This window comes from Ambystoma mexicanum, chromosome 11 (assembly GCF_040938575.1).
Source record: "Ambystoma mexicanum isolate Mex_15411 chromosome 11, UKY_AmexF1_1, whole genome shotgun sequence".
Lineage (NCBI taxonomy): Eukaryota > Metazoa > Chordata > Amphibia > Caudata > Ambystomatidae > Ambystoma > Ambystoma mexicanum.
The window spans coordinates 1,329,286,272-1,329,312,007 of record NC_090934.1 but is presented as its reverse complement, the minus strand read 5'-3'; the positions used below and the strand labels follow the sequence as shown (position 1 = coordinate 1,329,312,007).

At 45.7% G+C, this 25,736-nt stretch overlaps 1 protein-coding gene across 2 annotated transcripts in view; it reads left to right on the top strand.

Annotated features, from left to right (window-relative positions):
* Positions 1-25,736, top strand: part of ATOSA (atos homolog A) — a 662,760-nt gene that overhangs the window by 362,643 nt on the left and 274,381 nt on the right. For both annotated transcript variants that reach the window (XM_069624850.1, XM_069624849.1), the window contains exon 6: positions 11,381-11,497. In XM_069624850.1, coding sequence (XP_069480951.1) covers positions 11,381-11,497 — 117 coding nt within the window. The remainder of the gene's footprint in view (positions 1-11,380; positions 11,498-25,736) is intronic.

Sequence of the window (25,736 nt, the reverse complement as noted above, 5' to 3'; positions counted from 1 at the left end):
CCAATCCCTACGAAGAACACGTTACTTTCTTACCTGGTAACGTTCTTTCGATGGGATGTTCCGATGACGTATTCCACATCGCTCCCTCCCTACCTGCCCCTCTACTGAATTTCTTATGCGATTGCAGCTTTTGTTTCCGCAAGGCTTTCTGTAGTCATTCTGGCAGAAGATTGGTGCCACACGTTCTGGGGAAAAAACTACAACTGAGGCTATGGGCATCGTGCGTCCTACTTATAACATCTGGTGACGTCGGCTCGATGGAGGCCCTTGAAGACAGCGTATCGACGTCATCAACGCAGGACTCAGACACCGAAAAAAAATTCGAAGCAGCACAGCTGTGGTAATTACCTGTCATAGATGCAGAATACGTCGTCAAAACATCCCATCGAAAGTATGTTACCAGGTAAGAAAGTAACTTGTTCTTCAACAAAAGATTGGAATTGCAGGTATGCAGATTTGTCAAGTATTTTAAGTAAGTAGTTGTAATTAGCGATTTGCGTAATGGATCATGGTTGCTTTTTTTTGGCAGTGGCACTGTCTTGATGGATTTAGGGATCCTTTCTTCTTTAAAGGTGGCATTTACGAAGCTTGCTAGAAAAGGAACTAACAGATCTTTATTTTCCAGTATGAGTTTAGGAGAGATGATATTCTCTGAGCATGCTGTGGGCCACATGAGTGTAAGCATTTTCTCCATTTCGACTGTTGTTGCCATGAACGAGTAGCAGGGTAATTGTTGTAGCTTGCCATTAATGTGTTTGGGAGGATCAGGTTTAGGTGCCCTTTTTAGTGTGTCCTTTATCTTTCCCCTTATATTCTGGATTTTAGCTTCGAAAGGCATCTGTACTGCTGCAGCATCGTGGTTAGTCGGCTGAAAGGGGACTTGGGGTGCTTTTAGGTTTTTCAAGGAGCCGGAGAGTCTCAAAGCTATCTAGTGCTGTTAGCTGCTTGATTTATTTCTTGGTTGTAATACTCTAGGTTCTTATACATGCATTCAATAACTTGATCAACAAAAGAAGGTAAGTAGGTGATGCAATAAGATGGAACCAAGTCACATCACATCTGCCCTAACTTCAGAAGTCCAATCCCTATGAAGAGTGAGGCTAGGTGCCCAAAAGTCACAATTCTCCCCAGAAAGTGTCTGATGTAGGTAGGGTTCTTGTGTTGGTGAATGTTGCAGCGAAGATATGCACAAATGTACTGGTAGGTAAAAATGTGTTTCTATCTTTCGGGTACAACTGCTTTCGACGCAATGATCAAAAAGTAGTGGAATGGAAGAATACCTCCAGGTTTATTCTAAGGAGAACGGGGCAGAGGAGGAGGAGGGGCAAGTGCTCTCTGTGTACTTCCCCTTTGACTCTTGATTTTCCCGGAGGACTCGAAGCGTCGACTGGGGGTTGCCTTATTTTCTGGTAGGCTTTCCCGCTGTTGGTTTCCTGTGCGAGGTGCCCAGGAGCTGCGAGTGCAAGGATTCTTCCGGTCAGATCCAGGAGCTGAGTGCAACCCTCCGCTATGGAGAAATGCAGGAAGCGCTGATGCAGACCTCTTCAGGACACTTCACAAGACTGGGGAAGGCGAGTTCCAGCGACGGCCACCGCACACAGGTGACGGCAGGTGTCCTTCCAGTAACGGTTGAAGAAGACCTTCCACAGCAGGATCCCGAGATGCTGGGATGCTGAAATTCAGCTGGAAGGTGTCTTACACCACATGCTGGTGACTACAAAAGTTCTGGCGGCAAATGCAGAACGGTGGGTGTTCTAGCGAGGTAGCCCACTGGAGAGCTGGTCAGTCCACCAGGCGGTCCAGGAACACTTCCGAAGGCTCAGGACGGCTAGATCCTCCAACACATCAAGACTGGTTGGTCCCATCAGTCAAGGGGTTAAAGCACCGCACAGGGTCTTTGCAGATCTGATAGTCCAACAGGGCTTCATCAGGTCAGGCACAGGAAGGGATGCTGGGCATCTTCAGGACTCTTCTTCAGATCTTCAGTCGGCTGGTCTTCTACACAGGCAACTTCGCTCCACTGCTGATCTAAAGAAATGGCTGCAGGAGTCCTCTTCTTATCCAAAGTCCTGCCTGGAACCAAGTCCAAACCCACCAATGATAAGGATCTGCACCATTCAAACAGCCAGTAGTGGTCCAATCAGGGACCACTGTGTGGTTCACCTATGTCCCACCCTCAGACCTTCAGGCACCACGGATGTGGAGTGGCAACCAGACAGTCCCACCCCCTTCCTGGGCCACACACGCACAGGCATTACTAGCCCATGGAAGCTTGCGCTTTCGCAGGCAAGTGCATAACCTTATATGGGACATTCTGGACAGGCAAGACAGGAAGAAGGCCAAACATCAGTACGGCGAAAGAGCATGCAACAATTTCATCCCATGCCCATTTAAGGGCAGAAGCCACTTTCAGTAGCCATACGCGGTAAACGTGAATGTGCACACTAGAAATAAAGCCTACATGGTAAAAATATAATTCTTGCTACCAGCTTGTCTTCAGGCATATATAAAAGTAACCAAAAATCTCAAGTGTAAACATCTAGGGTGATACAAAAGTATCCCCACAGCACTGCATTATAAGATGTTGTGTACACTGTTAAAAAATTACCAAAAGGAAAACCTAGTTTCCCAGTACTGATAGCCTGAAGGACTGATTTGTTTCCCGTGCCAAAATGAGCAAAAGGCCAGGGGAGTGAAGTTGAAGGATTCACTTCCCTGTAAAAAAATCAGGACAGATTCAAAAACAAAAGCAAAATGTTTTGGGTCCCATAGAACTATGGAGGGAAAGTTTCCAAAAGAGAACAGTTACTGTTGGAGAAATAACTTTTATACTAATTTGTACAAACCATTATTTTTCTTTTAAGAGCAGGAGTACACATTATTTTCTGGTTGCAAACTGTCAGTAGTATGAATCTGAAAATGTGAAGGAAAACTGCTGCGTAAGCCTTTCAGATGGGATTGTTTCTATGACCACCTCACTGTAGTTACCAATGTAACAACTAACAATGGCAGAATTGAGCTAAATGAAAACCTGTAGCACACATCTGACCTTTCAAATCCTCTTCAAGGATTTCCATGACATAACTATTGTATAGATGAGAAGAGTTTTGTCCCACGTGTTACCATTACTCTACGTTCCTAGTGGTTTGAGGAGTTACTGTGTGAGCATTCAATTTAAGCGATATTTTAATTAAGACCTTGCTCCTTGGCAAGAAACATCACATCAGATACTGCAGTGTTGACCTTTCGTCTCCAAATGAACCTTACAGAAACTACAATCCATTCATAAGGAAATTGACACACCAATTTAAGTCTGACTATGGCATAACCACTTTGAAATCTTCAGAAAGTCCTAGCTGTCTCCCGCTGCACAGGCGTGTATGTTGACTTCAAATTCTGGGTGTTTTCTTTTCCATTTCATACAGGGATGTGCTTTGTCATACCTGTTACTAGACTTTAGCTCAATCAAATCTCAGGACTCAGTGTAGCATCATCATCCTTGCAGCCGGCCAGCGTTGCACTTTTTTAAACTGTCGAGACCTGAACTTGTCCTCAAAGAGGTATGTGCCTGAAATGCACACCCTCTAACCATGTATGCCTTGTGAGGTCAAAATACCTCAAATGTACCTCTGGTACAGGACCTCCTTTCTTTTGAATTTTTCCTTAAAGGTTTTACAATCATTTCACCCCCCCAGGAGGGTCCTCCTCAGAAACCTATACCAGTGTGACTCCTAAGGGATCCTAGGACCGTCAGCGTTGGGGTACACCAATTATTTTAGTACTAGTCGCATGTAAGTCTCCACACAGTTGTGCATGGTTTCATCAAAATAAATTGCTCTGTGGCAAGGTAATTTGTCAGAGGTTGCATCCTCTTTTTTTATGTCTCTCCTATGCCCCCTATCCTTCGCCACCCTTACTATTTCCCACCCGTTGCCCTTACCCCTCAACATATAACTACCTATTTTTACCACGACAAAGTAACTTTCCACATAGTGATTCATTCAGATGAAACCATAGTATACACTCCACACATGACTGATGTGAAGGCCCTTCAGGTTGGTGGAAGTCTATCCTTTTAAATTCTTGAGGGGTATAGCCTTTTCTTACCCAAGGTTAGCTATACATGTGCAAATCTAGTACTGATCTCTACAACCAGACTGTGTTTTTCTACAAAATAGTGAGGGGGATCTGGATGTTTCCAGATATTGCTAAGGTGTTACAGCGGACGGCATGCTCTAAGGATGCTCATACAATTTATTACGATTCTTCCATGAAGTATCAGTTCTAGTTAGTTACAGGATACCAAAGGGAACAAGAAGTGTCGCACATCAAGGGAATCTTCACTGGGGGAGGGAGAGAGGGAAGGAGGGAGTGACGGAGAGAGGGAGCGAGAGAGGGAGGGACGGCCAGGAGGGCGGGAGGCGGGGAGGGCGAGAGAGAGAGAGGGAGAGAGGGCGGGAGGGACCCACCCCACTGAGGAAGACACAGCTATTGAGCGTTCTCCAATTCCTGCCCCCTCACCCTTTTTCCATCTTATATATGTGAAGTACCGCTTTGAAATGCACAATGCTTCCAGAACCAGTGTACCTGAGATAAACGAAGATGAACAACAAAGGAGAACTAGCAGGACTTCCATGCCACACAAGGTCTGCAACATGGTCTGGGCTAGACTTGGCGAGAACAACCTGCTCGCTTTCAAGAGGGAGAAAAAGAAAAATCTGAGGCACACTCCGCAGCAGCTGTGGCAACACCCCACAACCATTGACAGTCTCTAGAACACCATGGAGTCAACAGGGGAACATCTGACACATCTCACTTACCGTATGAAAGCCATCCCCAAAACACCATAACACGGACTTGGACGTTTAGCTTTGCGGGCCACTATTCCCATTCAACGGCAGACCTGTGTGGAGATAGAGGGCAGGGCTTAAACTGCAATGTGTGGAGTTTGTTGCTTCTAACACCTACCGAGCAGGGAGGACTCGGCCAGATTGACCTAGGCCAATATTCCAATGGAAAGAAGAGGCGGGGCATTTAAAGGACCACAGGAAACACAAAGGTATGGGGAGTTCAGGTGAGATTGGAGAAGGTGGTGGCAGACCAAGAGACCAACAAGAGGAAGGAAGGAGCAGCGGCGTGTGAGCTTGATTTCTGGAAAAGATGAGGAATTGGTTATTGAGTGCAAGTAGCACTGCGTTGTGAGTGTGTGTAAAAGTGTGGCAGGTTTAGTTAGGAGAAGGAGAATAGAGAGTGAATTTGAAGTGATATCTATGAGTGAAAGGGGGATGTCGGAGTAGGAGGGTGGTGGAGGATGCAGTTGTAGTACATGGAGAAGGGAGTTGTAGTGTGGAGGAGGGTGTGGTAACCTCAAAGTTTGTAGGCGAAGGAGTAAGAGGTATAGGAGGGACAACAGAGGAAGACAAATGTAGTAGACATAGGAATGTGTATGGAGTTGAAGGATGAAAGTAGTGAGGAAAGACCATTGGGATAGCGAGCAGCAGAGGAGTAGGTGAGCATGAAGGGAAGGGGTCCAAATAGGGCAGAGTGTCTGTACGGCACATCCCAGTAACCCCTTTATATCACTACCCACTGGATAGTGTTGCGAGATTTAGGAAGTCCCTGAAGGAGTTCAGATAGAGAAGGCAAACTATTTTTGGGTCTCCAATCCCAGCATAAGTAGGAACCTAAACTGCTGTGCTAACCTGGGATGTATGGATGCCTAGGCTAGGGAAGACTGCTTTTTAGGCAAGAGAGGAAGGAATGGCTATGGGTCCCTTCAAGAATTGAATGAACACTCTTGAACTGTCTCAGAACAAGGGAGTATTATTTAAGCCATCTGCGACAGTTGTAACTTACTCGCACAGAACACTCCCTCTGATTCCATGCTTACAGCATTTTACATTGTCTAATGCTAGCATGGCATACATCAACCAGCCCATCCCACATGCAATATGTAAAGGAGAATGGGACACATTGTTAGTCTTCCTCTGAGGACAAGGGCCGCATTTCCAAAAGACAGATAACTGACTGATCATGGTATCTGGATTTAAGCCTGAATCCACTTCTGGAGGGGGACCTGTGAAGAAGTCTGCAGACATTGAATGTGGCTGCTTCCAGTTTTCTGGTGGTCAACAAAAGTTTCATTGAATGCAACCCTGTTTTTGGGAGTTTGATTTCCCACTTATTCCCTAATTCTTGTATAACTCTGGGATCTGCACCCTTACCCTGTCAATCTCTCAAACAAGTCCCTAAGCACAGAAGATGCCTAGCTAAAGAGTAACTTTGAGGAAACTCTACTGTCCCTGCACACTTCCAAAAACTGTTCAGAACAGTGAAGCTATAGCAGATATGGACATGCTTCTACACCAAGCACAAATGCATAAATGCTGATCTCTTCCTTTGATCAGGCAGGCACAACCAAGTCTTAAGCTTTCAAAAATTCCCCTGCTTGGATTGACTTTGGGAAAATAACTTTATGATCCCAAAACAAAGTCCCATCTTTAATATTGTACCCTATGCTCCACATTGGTGGACCGTACAGGATCAGAAACAGTATCCAGCTCGCCAATCGAAAGCGGTCTGTTTCCAATTGATTCTTATGGGTGACTGACTCCCAGTTGAGCCTATAAAGGTCCAAAGGTACCCCTGTGGTATGAACTTTAAAACCTTGTATCCAAAGGACCTAGTTGAGCTTTTACTTTGCAAGTGACCCTAACAAGCAGTTTCATGGCTTGAGAACACTCATAGGGACTTTATGAAACTATATTATTTTCCTACTCTTATACATATTGTGCAAGGTAGCCAAAGTTAATTTGAAAATTCCTGTGTATGAAAATATTAATATCATGTTATGCTGTTTCTAACACTCAATCCTTCCTAAGTGGTGTGACTTGGCTACTCGACAACTACTACACTAGGGGAGGGGTAACCAAATTGTGTCTGGCATGCATTGGTCATCACTGGGCTCTGAACACAGACCCAGGGAAGATTATCCCCCAGCACACCTTCAGGCCCATGAGTCATTTAGGAAGACACTTGACGTTAAATTGCCATGCCATATTTGTTGCATGTTCCTTTTATCCTCCTACAAAAAAGGCCTGCGTTTAACACACCGCCTTCGGAGACCTAGGAATGGGGCATTTAATGTAAACTCCATCCGAGATTATGGTATGTAAGAATTGCACTACATCTGTGGACACAAATGCCACAGGCACGGCTCCCCATCCATGCACTCTAGAATTCAGCTACGGCTATGTCAAATTCGGTATAGCTGCTCGCATAGCCGTCCGCACTGAAACCCCTGACGTGCCTCAAAATCTCTGCCATTAGTATACAGTGACAACCTACAACAAATTTGGTCTGGCTGGCTACACATGAAGTTCCTGCACTAGCACTTGGTCTTAACCAACGCCAGCCAGTGCTCCTAAGTCAGTATCCCGGCAGAATGCACACATGCATCTTAAAGTAAACATAGAATTTTACTATACCTAGACTTCATTCTCCGAGGGCATTCCAACTACAAAGCTCATTGAGGCCATACAAATGGGGAAATTACGCTATATAAAGGACTACAATACAATACAGTTGGCTCAGCAAGCTCATGCCCAATATTTAACCCTACTTAGACAGAAATAAATCTCTAAGCGCTCTCCTCTTAAACTAATCAAATCTTAAACTGAGCAAAATAATCTGCTACTCTGGCACCTAGCAGTCTTTGCACAATTTAATGCTCTATGGTAGGTCATATATTCACTGCTAGTTTTGTTTTACTATCACTGACAGTCAGTATCTTCTAGCACACAAATGCATTCTGCCAGCCAGTTCACCCTATTTGCACTAGGGTATCTATGGTGTTTTAATTAACAAACCTCAGGAGATGTAATTGCCTCTTTTTCTCAAAAGACGAAAGCATGACTTGTGAGGTTCCCCATGGCTCTTCAGTAACACTCTAGTGTTTACATGTAGCTTGCTCCTTTAACCTTCTTGTTTTGGTTTGACCTCCAATTTTACACGTCATCGAATGACCAGCATATGTTACTGCATATTGATGGCAACCTTGAACATGCAAGCCACACACTACATGCCTGACTATTGTGTTGTATCACTAGACCTCAGGTTATTGCTGTAATCAAATCATGCTTCCGCCAAATCAGAGTATGAAAAGGGATTTTTGCAAGTCTTTATATTCTCCAAATGGACCTCAACATATTTTGAATGTGTAGTCTGTTCGCTATTGGGGTGGACCGATGTTAACATGTTCATTACGTTGAAAAATCTCACCATTGTTCCTAAATTACTACATGCACTTACCTTTCTAAAATGTGGTTATGTTATTGGGCATTTGTATAGCGTCTTTTACCATTGGTATGACTACAAAGCTCTGTGGGTTGAAGGCCCTCTGGCACCATAGTCCAGGTCAGTGGAGAGAGTAGTGTAGTAAAGTGCTTCGGTGCACTCAGTATGTGTGCAGCCAAGGCGGATTAAGTAGTGTCTATCTGCATTCTAGTGCTAGGCGTGGTGGTGGTGTGAGATCCGCAGAATGTGTGCAGCAAGGCCAGTTGGACTCGGATAGCTGCATTCTGGCAGCAGCAAAGTTTGTGAATCGGATTATGGGTGCAGCTAGGCAGCTAGGCCGATTTTCGTGGGATATAGCTGCGTTCTTAAGAATGTTGAGGTGATCATGGAGGTGTATTATTATGTCTGCAGCTAGGTCAAATTAATCGAGGGGTATAGCTGCATTCTATCATTTGTTGGTGCAGAGGGAAGAGTTTGCATATTGTTGTGTTTGAGTGTTTGTGTGGATTCAAGGGGGACCTTGTTCCTTATGAGTTTCCAGTGCCTGTGAGGGGATGCTATCACCTTTTGGGTTCGGCTATTAAGCTCTGTACTTCCTGTGTCTTGTAGCGTCTGCAGTTGCTTATTGGCAGTGTCTGTTGGATGATGACAGCCAGATCTGGCCCAATCATATTGTTTCAATATAGGTGCTGGAGAGGACCTGGAGAAATGCATTCCCAGATAGGTAGGATTAGCACAGATCTAAGTGCTGGTAGGCCCTCAGTATGAAGTTTTGCTCAGAGATTTCCAGATGAGTAAGATGTGCCACAATTGTTATCTCCTGGACTAATAGCGTAGTGCATATCTATAGGGAGTAAATATCAAGTTCAGCCATCATATTGGTACATAAGCCTTGTAGCTTATTGTGTACCTGGTGAAGGAAGGCAATTAATTAACTTGGTCATGAAGAATGTACATAAGTGCTGCTGCGATTTCCAGATGAGTAAGATTAGTGCGGCTGGGCATTACTTGATAGCTTCGTGCATATCTGGAGGGGGTAATGATCAGGGTCAGTCATGGCATAGGTACATAAGTGGTATTAATGCTTGGGTTACAAGTCTAGCACAGTCGGTCCAGTTAATTGGAAATGGATATCTCTTAGCCTCAGAGCATAGTGTATACCTGGTGATGGGAGGCAATGATTCAACTGCGTCATGGCGCGGGCACATAAGTGCTACTACGATTCAGGTTGCACGTCTAGGGCACTGGCTCCAGATAGTTGACGGTAGATAGCTACTAGCCTGAGTGCCTATTGAAGAGCCCATATTGAAGTGGTTACTAAGCCATTTCTTGGACGTGGTAGTAAGTTGGGTGGTCGAGGCGGTCCCATTAGGAGTTTTTAGGGGAAGAGTGAGGTTTTGAATGCCTTCGGAAAGCCATCTAATCTTGGCTGTCTCTAATGAGCGGAGGCAGTGAGTTCCACAAAGTTGGTGCCAGGGTCGAGTAGGCAGACCCTCCGATCCTGACCGAATTGGAGGCAGGCACCGCTAAGAGCTCTGTGCTTGACCTTAGGGTGCGAGTTGGGTGGTAAGGCGTAATTTCATTCTTCTTGTAGGTATTTCGGACCTGCTTTGTGCACTGCCCGGTGAGTAATACACTGGATTTTGAAAGTGGCTCTATGTCCGATTGGGAGCCAGTGTTTGGTGCAGAGAGCAGGTGAGATGTGGTCCCTTGGTCCCAGTGCGAGAAGCAGTCTGGCAGCCGAGTTTTGGACTTTTTGGAATTTGTTTAGTTGATAGGCCAATCCATCCAGGTAGAGGGAGTTTGCATAATCAAGTCTGGACATGACAATGGACATAATTGCAGCCAAAGTATTGGGGTAGGTGAGATAAGGGAAGATTTGTTTCAGAAGCCTAAGGTGGAATTGACCAGATTTGGATGCATTGTTGATTTCGTCAGACAGAGTTGGGTCAGAGTCTGTTGTGCAGCCGAGGTTTTTGACAGTGGTGGTGTGAGGGCAAGTGATGCTGGCTAGGGCGTAGGTTGAGGGAATAGAGCAGTGTTGCTGCATACCATGATCTCAGTTTTCCATGGGTTCAGAAGGAGATGGTTTGATGGTTACTCATCATCCAGCTGCAGATGTCAGTGAGACATGTTGCTAGGTCAGGGTGACGGTCGGAGGTCGAGTTAGGCATTCTCAAAAGATTAGTGTGTCATCCGCATAGTTATAGCAGGTGAGTTTGTGTGAGCGGATAATCCTGGGCAGAGGGGACCGTGATTTGCTTTCTGTTAGTGAGGAACAAACCGAGCCATGCGAGCGCTGAGTCTTGTATTCATAGGTAGTGCAGTCTGTCAAGGAGGAATATGTGACTAATGATATCGAACGCTGCGGAGCGGTCAAGAAGAACAAGTGCTGCACATCCTTTGGAGTCTGCTGTGACTTTGAGGTCGTCCCAGATAGAGATCAGTGTAGTTTCTGTTTCATGATGCATACCGAAACTGATTGTGTGTGGTCTAGGAGATTGTTTGATTTCACAAAACCAAGGAGCTGTGAGTATGAGGTGCGGTCGATGAGCTTTGCCAAGAATCAGAAATTGGAAATGGTCCTGTAGTTCGTTTATAGGAGAGGGTTGGACCTTCTATGCACAACAGAAATATTGGCTACCTTACACAAGGCGTACTGATGGTCCTTCCCTACTGCAGAGTGGTGCCAGTTAGTAATTTCCGGTAGTTTCCACTTTTTGTTAACGTACACCGTCTAGCTTGCCAAATGGTATATAAGATTTGACCTTCACTAAGTTATCATTAAAACTAGACCAAATTGTTAGCATTATTGGCACTTGGACATCATGTGTTGTGCGAATCCACTCAATACAATAGCATAACATTCCCTGTCACAGCTGTCCTCTTTTGACTTGTTTATTTTTACTGTTTTGTGGCAATCTTCCTTCCAAGCATCAGTCTCCAAAGTTCTTTGAAGCAGCAAATAGGCATCAGTCCGTAAACCACCATTAATCTACGGAAGGTTACATTGATATCTTTAAACTGAAATGGCAATCCAGAAGTGTTTTCTGAATTTACTTACAACTTTGTTTTTTATGTTCAGAAAACAATACCACTCAAGCATTCATCTGTTTGGAAGAAACATGAATTTCGATCATTTGATGGATCCTCAACCAATGCCTTCCATCCTGGCACTGGATTGCCTTTACTTTCGAGTCCTGTAAGTGGTCTACTTTAAATGTATTTAAATGGATGGCATGTTACATTGTGTATTTTAAGACAGTTTTGTGTACACTTAGCATAGTCTCTGATTCAAATGTCAGAATTCAAGTTTATAACCTTTGTTTTTCAAAAGCGTTGAAACACTCTCAATTTTATGCATGTAATCAACACTGCTCTCAAGAGACACAAAAGAGTTCAATTTTAATCCATAATATTGATGCGTCCATTACGCAACTGACCAAACCTCCTGCATCGAAAGAGCTTTAGAAGCCATAAGGTCTAAATACTGAAAACGAATTTGGCTATGGGAATATCAGTTGCTTTGAATTTCAGTAGCGGTTTCTAGGCCTGTCCCATTTGCGCTAGATGCTGTATTGATGTCAAGAGACAGTTCTCTCAAAAAAGACAGTGTCTAGACCAAATTTGATGGGCCTCAAAATTGCTACTCATATCCCAAATGAGTGACAGTGGGGAACTGTTCAAGGGTGAGCATGTCACACACTGCAGGGCACCAGACATACCCACTTGGCAGTGCAGCAGTTCTAGTGTCCTACCTGCCAGCTTTGAATTTCATGCTAGCCGAAGACTGTCATCTGTATTGGTGACATAAAGGAAAAGTGCTTTGGAGAAAGTAACTATATGGGAAGAGTATCTGCTATAGCTCTCGCCCTATGTGAGTGAGCGTGTATCCAGCTATGAGTCACTTGATCATTGCACTTGATCATTGCACCAGAGGGAACCAAGCTTCACCTCACTTAAGAGACCCAACAAGACTGAAACGTGTCTGGGATTGCTTGTATTCCTGTTAAGAGGGCACATGGCCTAGCAATCTGGGCTATACTGATCTGAATATGGCTGTTCCCCTTCTGTGGTGGCACAGACCAGCTTTAATCTTATCTGCTGGCTGTTCTCTGGCAGGTGTCGAAGGTTACTGAAGAGGACTGCAAGTGATTGTCATTCAAAACTTTTCACCATCACATTTTTGTCTGAAGTTTTTCATTCTGCTTTTGACTTTGCAGAAGCTTCTCACTCAACAGAAGGTCTGATTGATCTCGATACCACCCTGGAGCCACATAAATGGGCCTTGGATCTAGATTTCTTGCAGGATAATGTATAGTTTTTGGGAAACATCCATAAAAACTGTAATCTTCTCCATTATGGGGTTTTGCATGGATTTGCATGCTCATGAATATTCCCTGTTGTCGGGCTGGAATCCTCAGTAAAATTAAGAGCAGTTTAGCTTTAATCTAAAACTGCTATCTCCTCTATAGCCTATCAGTGTCACTTTGTGTCATACTGCACCAGCGAATGACACATGGCCTCCTAAGCTCAACCCCTGGTTGCCATGCTCAATTAGATGGCCATTATGACAACAGTGGCAGGCAATCCATGAACATGCCAGAACGTAGCACTCCATAATGTGAGGTGATGGTCTAAACTTCCTCCAGGATGGCACTGCGCATCTTTATTTTCATTAACACGCGCTGCCCAAAGCGTTGCAACCCTCACGGTTCGTGGGGTAAGACGCTGTGCCATCTGCTTGCAGTGCCTTTCAGATTGTTCCCTTCTTCCCTCTCCGAATTCCGCCTTCTACTCCGCGGATACTTCACTTCTGCCTTCCCTCCTGATTTGTTTTTCAGTTTTTTTCCTGCTGGCTTCGTTTACTCTGTTGCTGTCAGTTGTTGTTCATAATTGTTTCTGCAGTGCTCCATTGCCATGTCCCAACCTTTTACTTGGATTTACCCTCTGAAGCATCTCCTGCTCTCTGCTTCTCCACACCTTGTCCTGTTGTTGCTTACTATTTTCTACAATTTACCTGGACTTTTTGTCCAGCTTTCAGTTGGATATTTACAATACTTCCTTCACGTGGAAATCACTACAGCTTCTCTCTGACAAGTCTTGCACCTGGGGCTTTTCCCCTATAGGTCTTTCCACTTGACATACCCCCCTGTTGTCTGTGTCCTACCAGACTGACAAGGTGGCTGCTGGGAGGAACAGACCATTTCTCTACAAGGAACATCAGTCTGTTCGACGAAGAAGGATACCAGCCGCAGGAACCCGTTGCCAGAGGAGATCCTCAATCCATCGCCAGATCTCCAGCTCGTGGCAGAATAGCCTAAGGCTTGGGCCTTTACCCCAATACCATGACGGAAGCCACGACGAAAAGTATTTTCAGGTCCTGTGACAACTGCGGCCTGAATAATATCTTCGAGACTCGCCACCTCAGGTGCATTTACTGTCTGCATGTCCGATTTGCCAATCCTTTTTCTCGAAGACACAGAAAGACTGCCATCAGAGGTTGGTGGTGGGGACCGAAGAAGGGAAGGCCTCTGATGCAGCTTCTGGGCATAGGCACGCCTCTTAAAGAGCCGGCAGGTCCAAAAAATGTGCTCCCTCTGGTAAAAAGAGGTTGAGGTCCTTTGAGGATGCTTCCCTGGCGAAGATCCAAAAGAAGGTAAAGTTGCACGCTCCAACGCCTTCTTTGTCAGCAGTCGCCGCAGCTGCAGGACCCAGTTCGGAGAGAGGCCGGTCACCATCACCGGCTCTGTCAACGGTTAGCCTACCGGCAGGTGGGCTTCCCCCGTCTGCGAAAAAATCGCTGGCGTCAGCAGCCAAACAAAGGTGGTCGTCGAAAAGCAAGTCGTCCAAGGGCCCGTCACCAGCTCCACCATCATCAACACAAGCCCTGTCGGCTGGTTCATCCACTAGAACCATCCCCACCGAGGACCGCCCCTTCGAAGAGTACTTTGTTGACGAGTACTTTGTCAACAACCCTGTCTACGAAGATTGCTCTGCCTTCGACAGCTGCAACACCAAAGGGTTTGTCCATGACTTTCACCTTTAACACTGCAACAGTTACCACACCAAGGGTTTTCTTACCGCCTAGGCCAACTTCAATAGTTCTGACAGCGGCCCGTCAGGCTCTGCAGGATCCAGGCATCGCCTCTTTCCCCATGGGCACTGGTTTGGTGAGACATGCCTCCATCTCAGGAGTTCTACCTAGACCCTCCAAGGCTGCACCACTCTTCACTCTGGCACCTGTGGGATCCCCCAGGAAGTATCCAGCAATATACCCCACTTCTGAAGACCTGCCAGAGGGTTTTTACTTGGATCCTGAAGGGTGGGCCAAGGGGAACCCAACCGCATTCTGCCATTGCCTCATCAGGGGTCACCGGCCCGGCCTTCCCTGCCGTTTAGCCCCCTACTGGGCCCAAGTCCAGCCCCTGCACCAACGGATATGTCCTTGGACATCTTGATCATCTTGCACACACTGGTGGCTGACTTCCAGCAGAGACTGCCCACTGCTCCCATCCCTGTTCTGGCAAGAAGCCCTCCGTGGACTTCTCTGGCTCAGCTGACTCCGTCTCTTAAGGCCCCTCTTACCCCCTGGCCATTGGTGGTGCTGCCCCCAGTGGCAGAGGAAACCGCTCAGACTGACATGGTCACCGCCACAACCAGTTCACACACGGATGAGTTTGATCATTACATTCCCACGGATGGGGAAACCCCTGACGTCCATGTGCCCTTCAGGGCCTTTCTGCCGACAAGATCGGTCAATTCCACTCTTTGATATCTAAAGCTGCCAAGCTGTTCAACCTAGTACCGGTGGAAAAGAAGGGAGGTTTTCTTTTTGAACTACTGGAGTCCTCCAAGACCATCGTCTCCGTTCCCCTGTTGGATGACGTATGGGAGGATGGCCTGGCTGTCATGAAGGCCCTTCATATTACTCCTGCCAAAAGAGACAGTTTGGAGAAGAAGTAGCAGGTTGCAGACTCTGCTCCTAGGTGCCTCAGGTCCCAGCCCTCAACCGAATCAGTGGCCTCAGCCCCCGCTAGGGGGAGGTCGTCCAACCCCTCGTCTTTGTCTATGTTCCCTCCGGTATAGGAGGGGAAAAAGCTAGATGCCGCAGGAAAGTGCATCATTATTAAGGCAGCATCAACAATCAAGGCCACCAATGCCCTTGCCATCCTGTCTATAGGGGCTATGGTATAAGTTGGGGCCCATACGCTACGTCCTCCTTGACAATGAGAAGGCTGAAGCTCTAGCCCTGATACAGGAAGGGGAGTGGCTTCTTTCCACGTGATAACCACAGCCATCGACATTGCGGACTCCGCCTTTTGCTAGATGGGCAATAGTGTGGCCCCACACCACCAGGGATGGCTCAAGGCCACCAATTTCCACACAGATATGAAGAGTAAGGTAATCGACTTGCCGTTCGATGGCAACAACCTGTTTGGAAAGGCGGTCAACAAAACTCTGCAGTCCAATAAGACTGACACAGAGACAATGCGCTCTCTGTGCACCCTTCAGCAGAGGACGTCCTTTTGCTTATCTAAAGGGAGATTCTCCAGGTCATCCAAAGGCTATACTCTCCCACCCCTTCTCTAGTCAGCCCTCCCGCTCCAAGACGCAGGAGGTTTAAAGGGGACGCTCCCAGGCCTACGATAGTGGCACCCAATGTCATTGCCCCCATCCAGGATGCTGACGCTGGCCTGAACCTTCCCAGGACCTGCACCCCCCACTTCGGCACCACAGTGGGAGGCCGTTTATCGCAATTTGTTGGCCAGTTACGAAAGATCTCCACATACAAATGGGTGCTCAATGTCCTTCAACAGGGCCACGCTCTGAAATTCCAGGAAAAATACCCTCACATTCCTCCTGTTCCACAACAAGAAATGCACGGGCACAGCTGCTAAAAGAGGTTCAGGCCATGCTATGCAAAGGGGCGATAGAGCCTGTCCCTCAGCACATCTGGAGCTCCGGAGTCTACTCCAGATGCTTTGTGGTAAGAAGTCAGGAGGGTGGAGACCCATTCTAGTCTTGAAACACCTTAACAAGTTCCTCAAATCCTAAAAGTTCAGGATACTCATGTTGCAACCCCTGATTGGCCAGATGGAGGAAAGAGATTTCCTAGTGACCCTAGACTTGGAGAATGCTTACTTCCACATCCCCAATCATCAAAAACACCAGAGGTTCCCGCGTTTTGTCATTCACAGGTATCATTACCAGTTTAAGGCCCTTTCCTTTGGCCTGAAATTGGCCAAAATTGGCCAAACTTGTTCACCAAATGCTTGCCAGTGGTGGTAGTCCATCTGTGCAGCAAAGGAACCCACATCTATCCTTGCCTGGACGATTGGCTCATCAGTCCTGCTCGCGCACACTGGCAATCCAGCTTACTGCAGAGACCATTAAATCCCTGACTTCTCTGGGGTTTGCGATAAACTATCAGACGTCCTGCGTAGTCCCATCTCAGAACGCACTATTCTTGGGTGCACCTCTCAAAACACTCTTGTGTCTAGCAACTACCTCGGAGAAGAGGGTGAAGACCATCCTGGGAAAGGCCCAACTGATGTCGGCAGCTTCCATTGCAACCATCCTGTCTCTCAAGGCACTGCTGGGAATGATGTCCTACTGCATCCATCTGGTTCCCTTTTTCAGACTGCAGATGAGACCCCTTCAAGAGTTTCTAGGTGCCAGATGGCAGCAGGTCACTGGGACACGGACCAACAAGATCGCCCTAAATCGGGTATTCCGCAAGGGCCAGCAGTGGTGGTCAGTTCGCCAACATCTCTCGCAGGGCGCTCTGCTAGGGAAATTTATCATGCTTCGTCCCCTCTCCTAGTAAGACCCCAGCACTTTTTTTGCTGGACTTCTGGACCTTTTTCTTTCTATCATGAATGAGGGGAGCCTTTTCCCCTCATTCATTCTTATTTGCTCTGTTTTATTTTTATTATGGAGTCTGCTTTCCTACATATCTCTGTAAAGGCATATGTGTTTAACTTTTGTAGCACACCGCACCTTATATGCACCACTCTGCTTGCGAGCTATAATTGCCACCAGTGGGAGCAAGTAGCTGCTCTCATTGACTCCGCACCGGAACCACTAAAGGGCCAGTTAGCCCAGATTGCGTCAGATGGTAGAGCCGTGTCTAGATGCATTCTAAAGACGACCTTTGATGCCGCAAATAATGCAGGCCGGCTCATAGCAGAGAGCACCGTCATTAAGAGGCACGCTTGTTTTAGACAGTCTGGGTTTAAACCCGAGACCCAGGCAACCCTTATCGACATGCCGGTGGAACCGAATGTCTTGTTTGGAAAAGCGGTAGACGACGCACTCAAAACTGCCAAAGACAGGTACGATACCCTTAAGTCCCTGGGACAATTGACGAATAAACACGCAAACCAAAGAGGGAATAGTAATTTTCGTCGCTCACATGGCCAACATTCCCAGAGGGGCTCCAATTACGCACAGGGACAGGGTACATCGTGGGGTGGCAACCAACAGACTACCCAAAGTTACGGCAGAGGTAATAAGAGGAGCCGTGGTAGAGCTAGAGGCAGCCCAGCCAGAGGCAGTACGCCTCCCAGAAAACAGTGACGTTCCGCTCAGGGTCCCTTCCCATGCATTTCTCGTAGGGGGGCGCATTTCCAACTTCACCCAGGCATGGGAAGGGATCACATTGGACAGATGGGTGCTGTCCACCTTGTCCACAGGATACTGCATCAAACTGCTGGAACGCCCCCGCAACCACCCTCCAAGACAAAAGATACATTCCCTGGACCACCAAAAGATCCTCCTCGAGGAAATCGTCAATCTTTTCGCAAAGGACGCGATAGAACTCGTCCCGGGCAACCAGGTAAACAAGGGTATTTATTCAACTTACTTTCTTGTGCCAAAAAAAAGATTTGACAATGCGCCCAGTATTCGATTTACGCCCTGCAAACAAGTATGTCAAGCCCCAAACATTTTGCATGACTACTTTACAAGAAGTAATCCCCCTCCTAAAAAAGGGAGATTACATGGCAACATTGGACATGAACGATGCCTATTTTCATATTTCAATGTTCTCAGCACACAGAAGATTCTTGCGCTTCAAGGTGGACAGTCAGCACTACCAGTTCAAGGTGCTGCCCTTCGGTATAGCCTTGGCTCCAAGGGTATTCACCAAGGTACTGGCGGTGGCGGCAGCACACCTACGCAGAGAGGCAATCCCAGTGTACCCTTACCTGGACGACTGGCTCATCACGGGGGAAACCCCAGTAATTTGCAGCTCCAACATTCAAAGAATGATCGACCTCCTCTTCGAATTGGGTTTCTCTATCAACAAGAAGAAATCAAGCCTGGTGCCAAGCACCTCCAAACAGTTCCTAGGAGCTGTCCTAAACTCACAAGAGGTGTTGGCCTTTCCATCAGAGGAAAGAATTCGGAATATAGTACTGCAAATTCCTCAATATCAGCCCGGTCGTCAGATAAAGGTGCGCAAAGCGATGCGTTTGCTAGGTATGATGGCGTCATGTATTTACCTGGTTTCCCACGCGCGCCTGCGCATGCGACCCATGCAGGAATGGTTGGCGAAACAATGGTCTCAGGCAAGTGGTCAGTGGGACGATCTATTGGTCGTTTCACCAACACTGGTACAAAGTCTCCGCTGGTGAACGAGAGACAACCTGTCAAAGGGGAAACCCTTTTTCGATCCGAAGATACAGGGCGTAGTCACTACAGACGCGTCCCTATCGGGGTGGGGAGCACACCTCCTTCACCACACAGTTCAGGGTCTCTGGTCTCACACAGTGGCCAAGAATCACATAAATCTGCTAGAGCTTCTGGCAGTCTACAGAGCGCTTCGAGCTTTTGAACCCCACCTGTTGAACCTGTCAATGCAGATCTTAACAGACAGCACGACAGCCATGTTTTACATAAACAAACAGGGAGGGACTCGTTCGCCAAATCTGTCCAGGCTTGCCCAGAAAATTTGAACATGGGCACTCGGACGGAACATTTACCTGTTATCTCAACATGTTCCAGGGGATCGCAATTCACTGGCAGATGCTCTGAGCAGAGATCCCCTCCCAAAAGAACAGGAATGGTGTCTACACAGAGAAGTCGTAGAAGACCTCTTCTCACAGTGGGGTTTTCCCCACTATAGACCTATTTGCCACAAGCGAAAACAGACAATGCCCAGGATTCGCATCCAGGTACCCCCAGTCAGACTCCAGGGGAACGCCCTGTGGATGAACTGGTCATGGATATTTGCCTATGCTTTTCCACCAATGCCTCTCATGAGGAAGGTGGTGAACAAGATGCACAGAGAATCGATGGCGCTCATCCGAGTTGCTCCCAAGTGGGCGAGACAACTGTGGTTCCCACACCTGCGCAGACTAGCACTGTGCAAACCCATCAAACTCCCGTGCTGGCTCAACCTACTATCCCAGCACCAAGGTCAAACAGTGCAACCTCAACCCAGCTCAATGAGCTTGGCAGCATGGCTCCTGAAGTCATAAAGTTTGGACATCTCAACCTGCCACAGAGATGCATGGATATCCTAAAAGACTCTAGGAAACCAAACACGAGACACTGTTACTTTGATAAATGGAAAAGATTTGTTATCTGGTGCCAGAATAGACAAATCAACCCAGTTGATTGCACTCCTTCCAATACTGTCACCTACATGTTCCAACTGCTGGATGCAGGGTTGGTATTTAATTCACTCAAGGTACACCTGGCGGCGCTGTCAGCCTACACCACCTCCCATAATAAGGTGTCGTGGTGGAAAGTACCAGTGGCTAAAGCCTTCGTGGAAGGGGTAAAGAGACTCCACCCTCCAGTTTCTAACCCACCACCTGGATGGATCCTTAATGTGATGCTTGCTAAACTCATGGGCCCACCCTTTGAACCCATGCATAAGGCTAGTCTCAAACACCCGACCTATAAAACTGCCTTCTTAGTAGCCATTACATCCATAAGAAGGGTCAGTGAAATTCAGGCTCTGTCAGTGCAGGATCCTTTCTTTACTGTTCATAAAGGTAAACTGGTTCTACGTGCACACCCTAGGTTCTCACCTAAATTAATTTCTAAATTCCACGTTAACCAGTTCATTGAGATTCCGGCCTTCTTCCAAGAACCCAAAAGCTCTGTTGAGGTGAAACTACACACACTAGATGTGTGAAGAGCAGTCGTCTACTATGTAGACAAGACCAGACCGCTGAGTAAGACAGACCAACTGTTCGTCTCCGTAGCTACAGGCAGGAGGGAGATCATGTTTCTAAAGGTGCCATCTCTAAATGGATAGTAAACTGTATCCAGCTGTGCTCCTCCCTTTCTAATACAACTCTGCCTTTTACACCAAGAGCCTACTCTACAAGAGGCACTGGGGCCACTCTGGCTTTCATTGCAAGTGGTACCCCCTGACACCATTTGAAAAGCAGCTACTTGGAGCTCTATTCACACTTTTACTCAGCACTACTGCATTGACACTCATTCCAAGACAGATATTCAAGTGGGACAAGCGTTTCTAAGACATCTGTTCGCTCATGACCCTTCTCACATCCCACCACCTTCTTCTAACACTGCTCACTAATCTATGCACAGCATGTGATCTAAGTAGATTCCACAAGCCTCAGAAGGGATACATTATTCACCATAATCGTATTTCTGATGCTTGTATCTTCTTAGATTCACATGTGCTTGCCCTTCCTCCCCTCTGAGAGAAGGTGCATGGATGCTTGTAGTCTTATCTATCTATCTGCTTGGATAATCTGTACTCACGCTACTCCTCATGCTACCTCATGTCAGAAAAAATACAATCTGAGGGTCCTACACGCGTGAGGGATCATGGGCACAGTGGACGTCACACTAGGGATAGTATTACCGGCACGCCCTGTGTCGACGCCCATTTTCGAGTTTCGAAAAAACAAACTAATACTCTGCAGCTTCCACTAGATGTTGGCCTATGAACAACATGTGAATCTAAGCAGATACAAGCATCAGAAATACGATTACGGTGAGTAATGGATCCCATATACGAAACTGGATTTGATTAAGGTGAGATGCCATGTTTCCCAATCTCAAGGAGAATAGAAGGGACTGCATCAAACTCCAGAACATATATTCAAGTGATTCCTGCTGCCAAGCCAAGGAAGGATGCGCGTCACACTCCAAAATGGCGTAACAATAGAAATCAGATACTTTTACCAGAGAAAGTAAGGAAGACGAGCGTAAAAATTATAGTGCACATTTTTTGGGGGGGGGGGGTTGAAAATATTAGTGTAAAAAGTTCTCATGCTTTGTATTAGTTGTGATAATATAGATTGTAGCTTGAAACTATAGAACAGTAGTAATAATTTGACTGGTTATCAGACTCTAAAAAACAAGCGATTGGTGCCAATTGTAGGAGGGTAGCAATTGAAGAAAAATAAAATAGAGTAAAACAATATTCTTAGATCAATAATAAAAGCAGGATAGTAAGAATTGATAGCAACATAAACCTAAGTAGTAAAAAGAATATTATTGTGTAGGCTTGAAAATTGTTCAGAGGATTGTTTTTGGGAAATGGGCATTGATTTATGGTACTTGCCCGAATTGATTGTTGTGGTGTAATTAATCAAAATAATAACAGAATATAAAGGAACCAGTAAGTATTGACAGTTACAAAATGACTTGTCATTGTGTGGAACACTCCGCTTCTAGACTTGTGCAAAACATTATTGAGATACACACCTAAGATTAGGAAATACCATGCCCAGTGGGTAAAAGGCACGGCTGACAAAATGTTCGTCTTGGCCGCAAGAAGGTTCACTATCCAGAACAATATTGCAACACATGACAACATATTTACATGCTGCATACTCTGGGAAGAAGGTACAACAAAGGTAAGCTGTTTTAGAGCTATGGGAAATGTATCGGAGCAAGAGAGAAGACCAGCCCGAGAAGGAGTAGATGCCTAATCAGCATAAAGGGCAGGGCGCAGCGCCCACGGCTCCTCTTTCTCCTGAAAACATTAGTACAACTGACGACAAACAGGGATTTTATAGGATTTTTCAAGGAGCTAAAAGCAGCAGCGGGGTATGTTAATCCTACATACGGCCCCCCGCTTATAGTAGTGAAGACAATATAGAAGAAAGCAAGATTAAAGAACATAAATATGTCAGCATGCGATGAACATAAGGAGTGTGATGAATGAAGAGACAAGACAGATAGAGATAGAAGCAAAAACCAAGAGCTAAAAAAGAGAGAAAGGCAGAAATAGCAGAGTGACAATAGTACAGAACGAGTGGATGGGAGGACAGTTGCTAATCAAATTAGATGGAAAGGGTATTGACGATGTCAAAGAAAGAGCGGAATGGGAAAAGAAGGAAAAGGAACAAGAAAGGGCATACAAAGGGGAGAAGGAAAAAGAGAAGAAGAGAAAGGAAGAACAAAGGTGTGAGGAACATAAAAAAGTGAATGGAGGAGAAGAAACATGGAGAAATAGAAACACAAGCAACATAGGTTGCAAAGAAGATGTGAGGAAGAAGAGAAAAGGGAGGAGGGAAGAAAAAATGAGAAGGAGTAGGGGACAAAGGGATGATGTAGATCACATTGTTAATAGATGTATAATACCAATTGAAGCACGAGAACGATGGTAAGAACAGAGAGGCTCACAACAGCCCCGCAGGGAGCTGAAAGGGATACCAAGAATACAGACATGGGCTTATGAGCAGAAGGCATAGGGAAAAGGATTGGGGATCTATGTAGGAAGTTGATGGAAAGGATGGTTATGAAACCAGAGTGAGTATCGAAGGATCTCGACCGAGAGAAACAAGAGGTAGAGCAGATAACTTAATGATGGACAAGCATAGGATGCTGTCCTTAAGTACACTAGATCTTGATGACGAGGAAAGGGACATAATCATACCAGTTGGGGTATAATGATGTCAGATGAAGAAAATGAAAGCGCGCGAAGAGAGGGCACATGCAGTTTTTACGATAGATCCGAACCTAGAAAAAGGGGTAAAGTGGTCAAACTCAGAGGACCAAAAAGAAAAAACACCAAAACCTACACCATATTCTGAGTGACCACCAGCATGGTCGCATAGTACAGATAGCAGAGATAGCTCTTGATTAAGATTACAGACTAACCGACTTGACGGATGAAGAATTGTTCAATGATGATTATTCAGATGATGTATTAATATTTTTCATAAGTCTCACTTATTGGATTAAAGTTGAGAATAGAGTGATACCACAGAGAATGGCATCGGTAAAAAATCAACCGTCTTTTTTTCCAGCAAGATTTAGAAAAGGTGCCAAGCATCTTATGGACCAGTAGCCCATATGACGTCAGTCTGTTGAGTGGAGCAGGAGCAGTTAAAATAGAATTCAAACCAGGAGCAGTATTGCCACATGCAAAAACAGTACCCTATGTCCAGAGGAGCAGATGAAGGCATATTTGAAACCATTTCCACTTTCATATCGGTGCCCTCAGAATCCCCATATAACACGGCTCTGTACCCAGTGTAGAAAGCAACAGGGGGGGGTCGTAGAGATTTATTCAGGATCTATGCCCTTTATACAATATTGTTGAAGCAGTGTTTTCGTTGGCTCTGAATATATCTACAGTATTATATAACATCCCAGCTAAAGCCAAATATTTTACAGTCACAGATTTAAAAAACACTTTATTTTCAATGGCCTTTCATGAAGACTCACACAATTTGACTTTGTTTTCGTATAGAAACCAGCACTGGAAACATACAAGATTACCTAAGGGATACTGTGAGTCCCCATCGATTTTTAGTAGGGTTCTTCAGATGGACGTAGGTAACCCCCAGCTTGAGAGTACCATAATTCAGTATGTAGATGATATATTGGTGTCCAGTGACACAGAGGAAAGATGCAGGGAAGCTTCAGTTCGACTAATGACAATACTAGCAGAGCTGCGTATAAAGTGGACAAAGAGAGATTACTAAATTGCCAGGAAGAGGTCCTGTACATAGGACAGTTAACCTCTCAAGTGGGGAGAAAGGTGGCACCTAAGAGAACAGAAGCGATCATGAAAGATCCAACACTTGAGATGGTAAGGCAAGTGCAACAATTTGTAGGCATATGTAAATATTGCAGGGCCTGGTTTATCAATTACAGTACATCTATTTGGCCATTTTTAAAAGGATTCAAGGAAGCACAGATAGGTAAAGGTGAAGTAACATGGACAGATGAGATGACTGAAGGATTTGAATAATTACAGAGGGCGATTTGTACAGTCACTGTTAGTGGTTCTGGATAATAAAGAAGAGCTTTATTTATTCTCACATTCAAATGGAGAAGTGATGAGAGCAGTCCTCACATAGAAGACAACATTAGGACATGGGCATAAACCATTAGCCTTAGCTGCTTCTTCAAAAAGCTGCAAGTATTAAAATGGGGTGTTAAATTACGTTATTCGTTGAGCATTCCTTATTCACCATTTTGGAGAAACCCAAAAGTACATCGATTACACAAAGAGCGTTGGGGTACAAAGTTACTATTTCAAACCCAGCAATCAAAACTGTTAGGTGTAGAGTAGTGAATCCAGCAACATTTATAGCAGAACCAGTAGGGAAGGAGGACTATGTTCTTGACTGCACATTATTTACAGAGTTCTATGATGATATTCCCCATGTTGGAGAAAATGCTCTTGGAGGCGGGGAATTCCTATTTATTGATGGTCCTTCAAAAACTGACCAATTGATAGGAGAAAGACATACTGGATAAGCAGTAGTGAAGCTAAAATAGAAAGGTGAATTTGAATTAGTGACAAGTGCAAGATAGCCTTCAGATTGTTCAGCCAAGGCTGCAGAGTTAGAGGTGCTTATCGCCACACTCCAGAGATCTGAGAATGAGGAAGTGACAGTCTACTCTGACTCCACCTACATGATGTCAAATGTTCACGCAGGATTGTCACACTGGAAACTGAGGGGTTTCCTCTGCGCATGCAGCACACAATTACAAAATGTGCCGCTATTGGATAAACTCATTAAGGTATGGTATGGTATTGTTTATTTATATAGCGCCTATACACGGGTAAGTGTTTCAAAGCGCTCAAGAAGGGTGGGAACATGGGGAAAAAAACAAAGTCGCTCAGAGCCCTTGAAATTCTGAGACGATGAATAGTCTGCACAGGCAGAGTAAGTGCGTAAAAAGTACATTTAACAGTTGCAATTTTAACAATGCAATTAAGGGGTGAAGACAAGGGAGACAGACAATTTTCAGGTGTGGTGCGTGTAGATCGAGCAAGTACACAGAGAGTCACAGGGAGTGGGAGGAATCCAGTGCACCCGTGCAGTTGAGACTGAGGTAAGTTAAGAGAGAGCCACTCTCTTGGGTTAATTTCTCGAGTACATTGAGTGATGGTAGGGTGTAGGGCCCTAAGGCAAGTGCAAGGGAGGACTGGCGGGGTACCAGGAACCAGTGAGACTCTTTAGCTGCACCCGGCGGCCAGT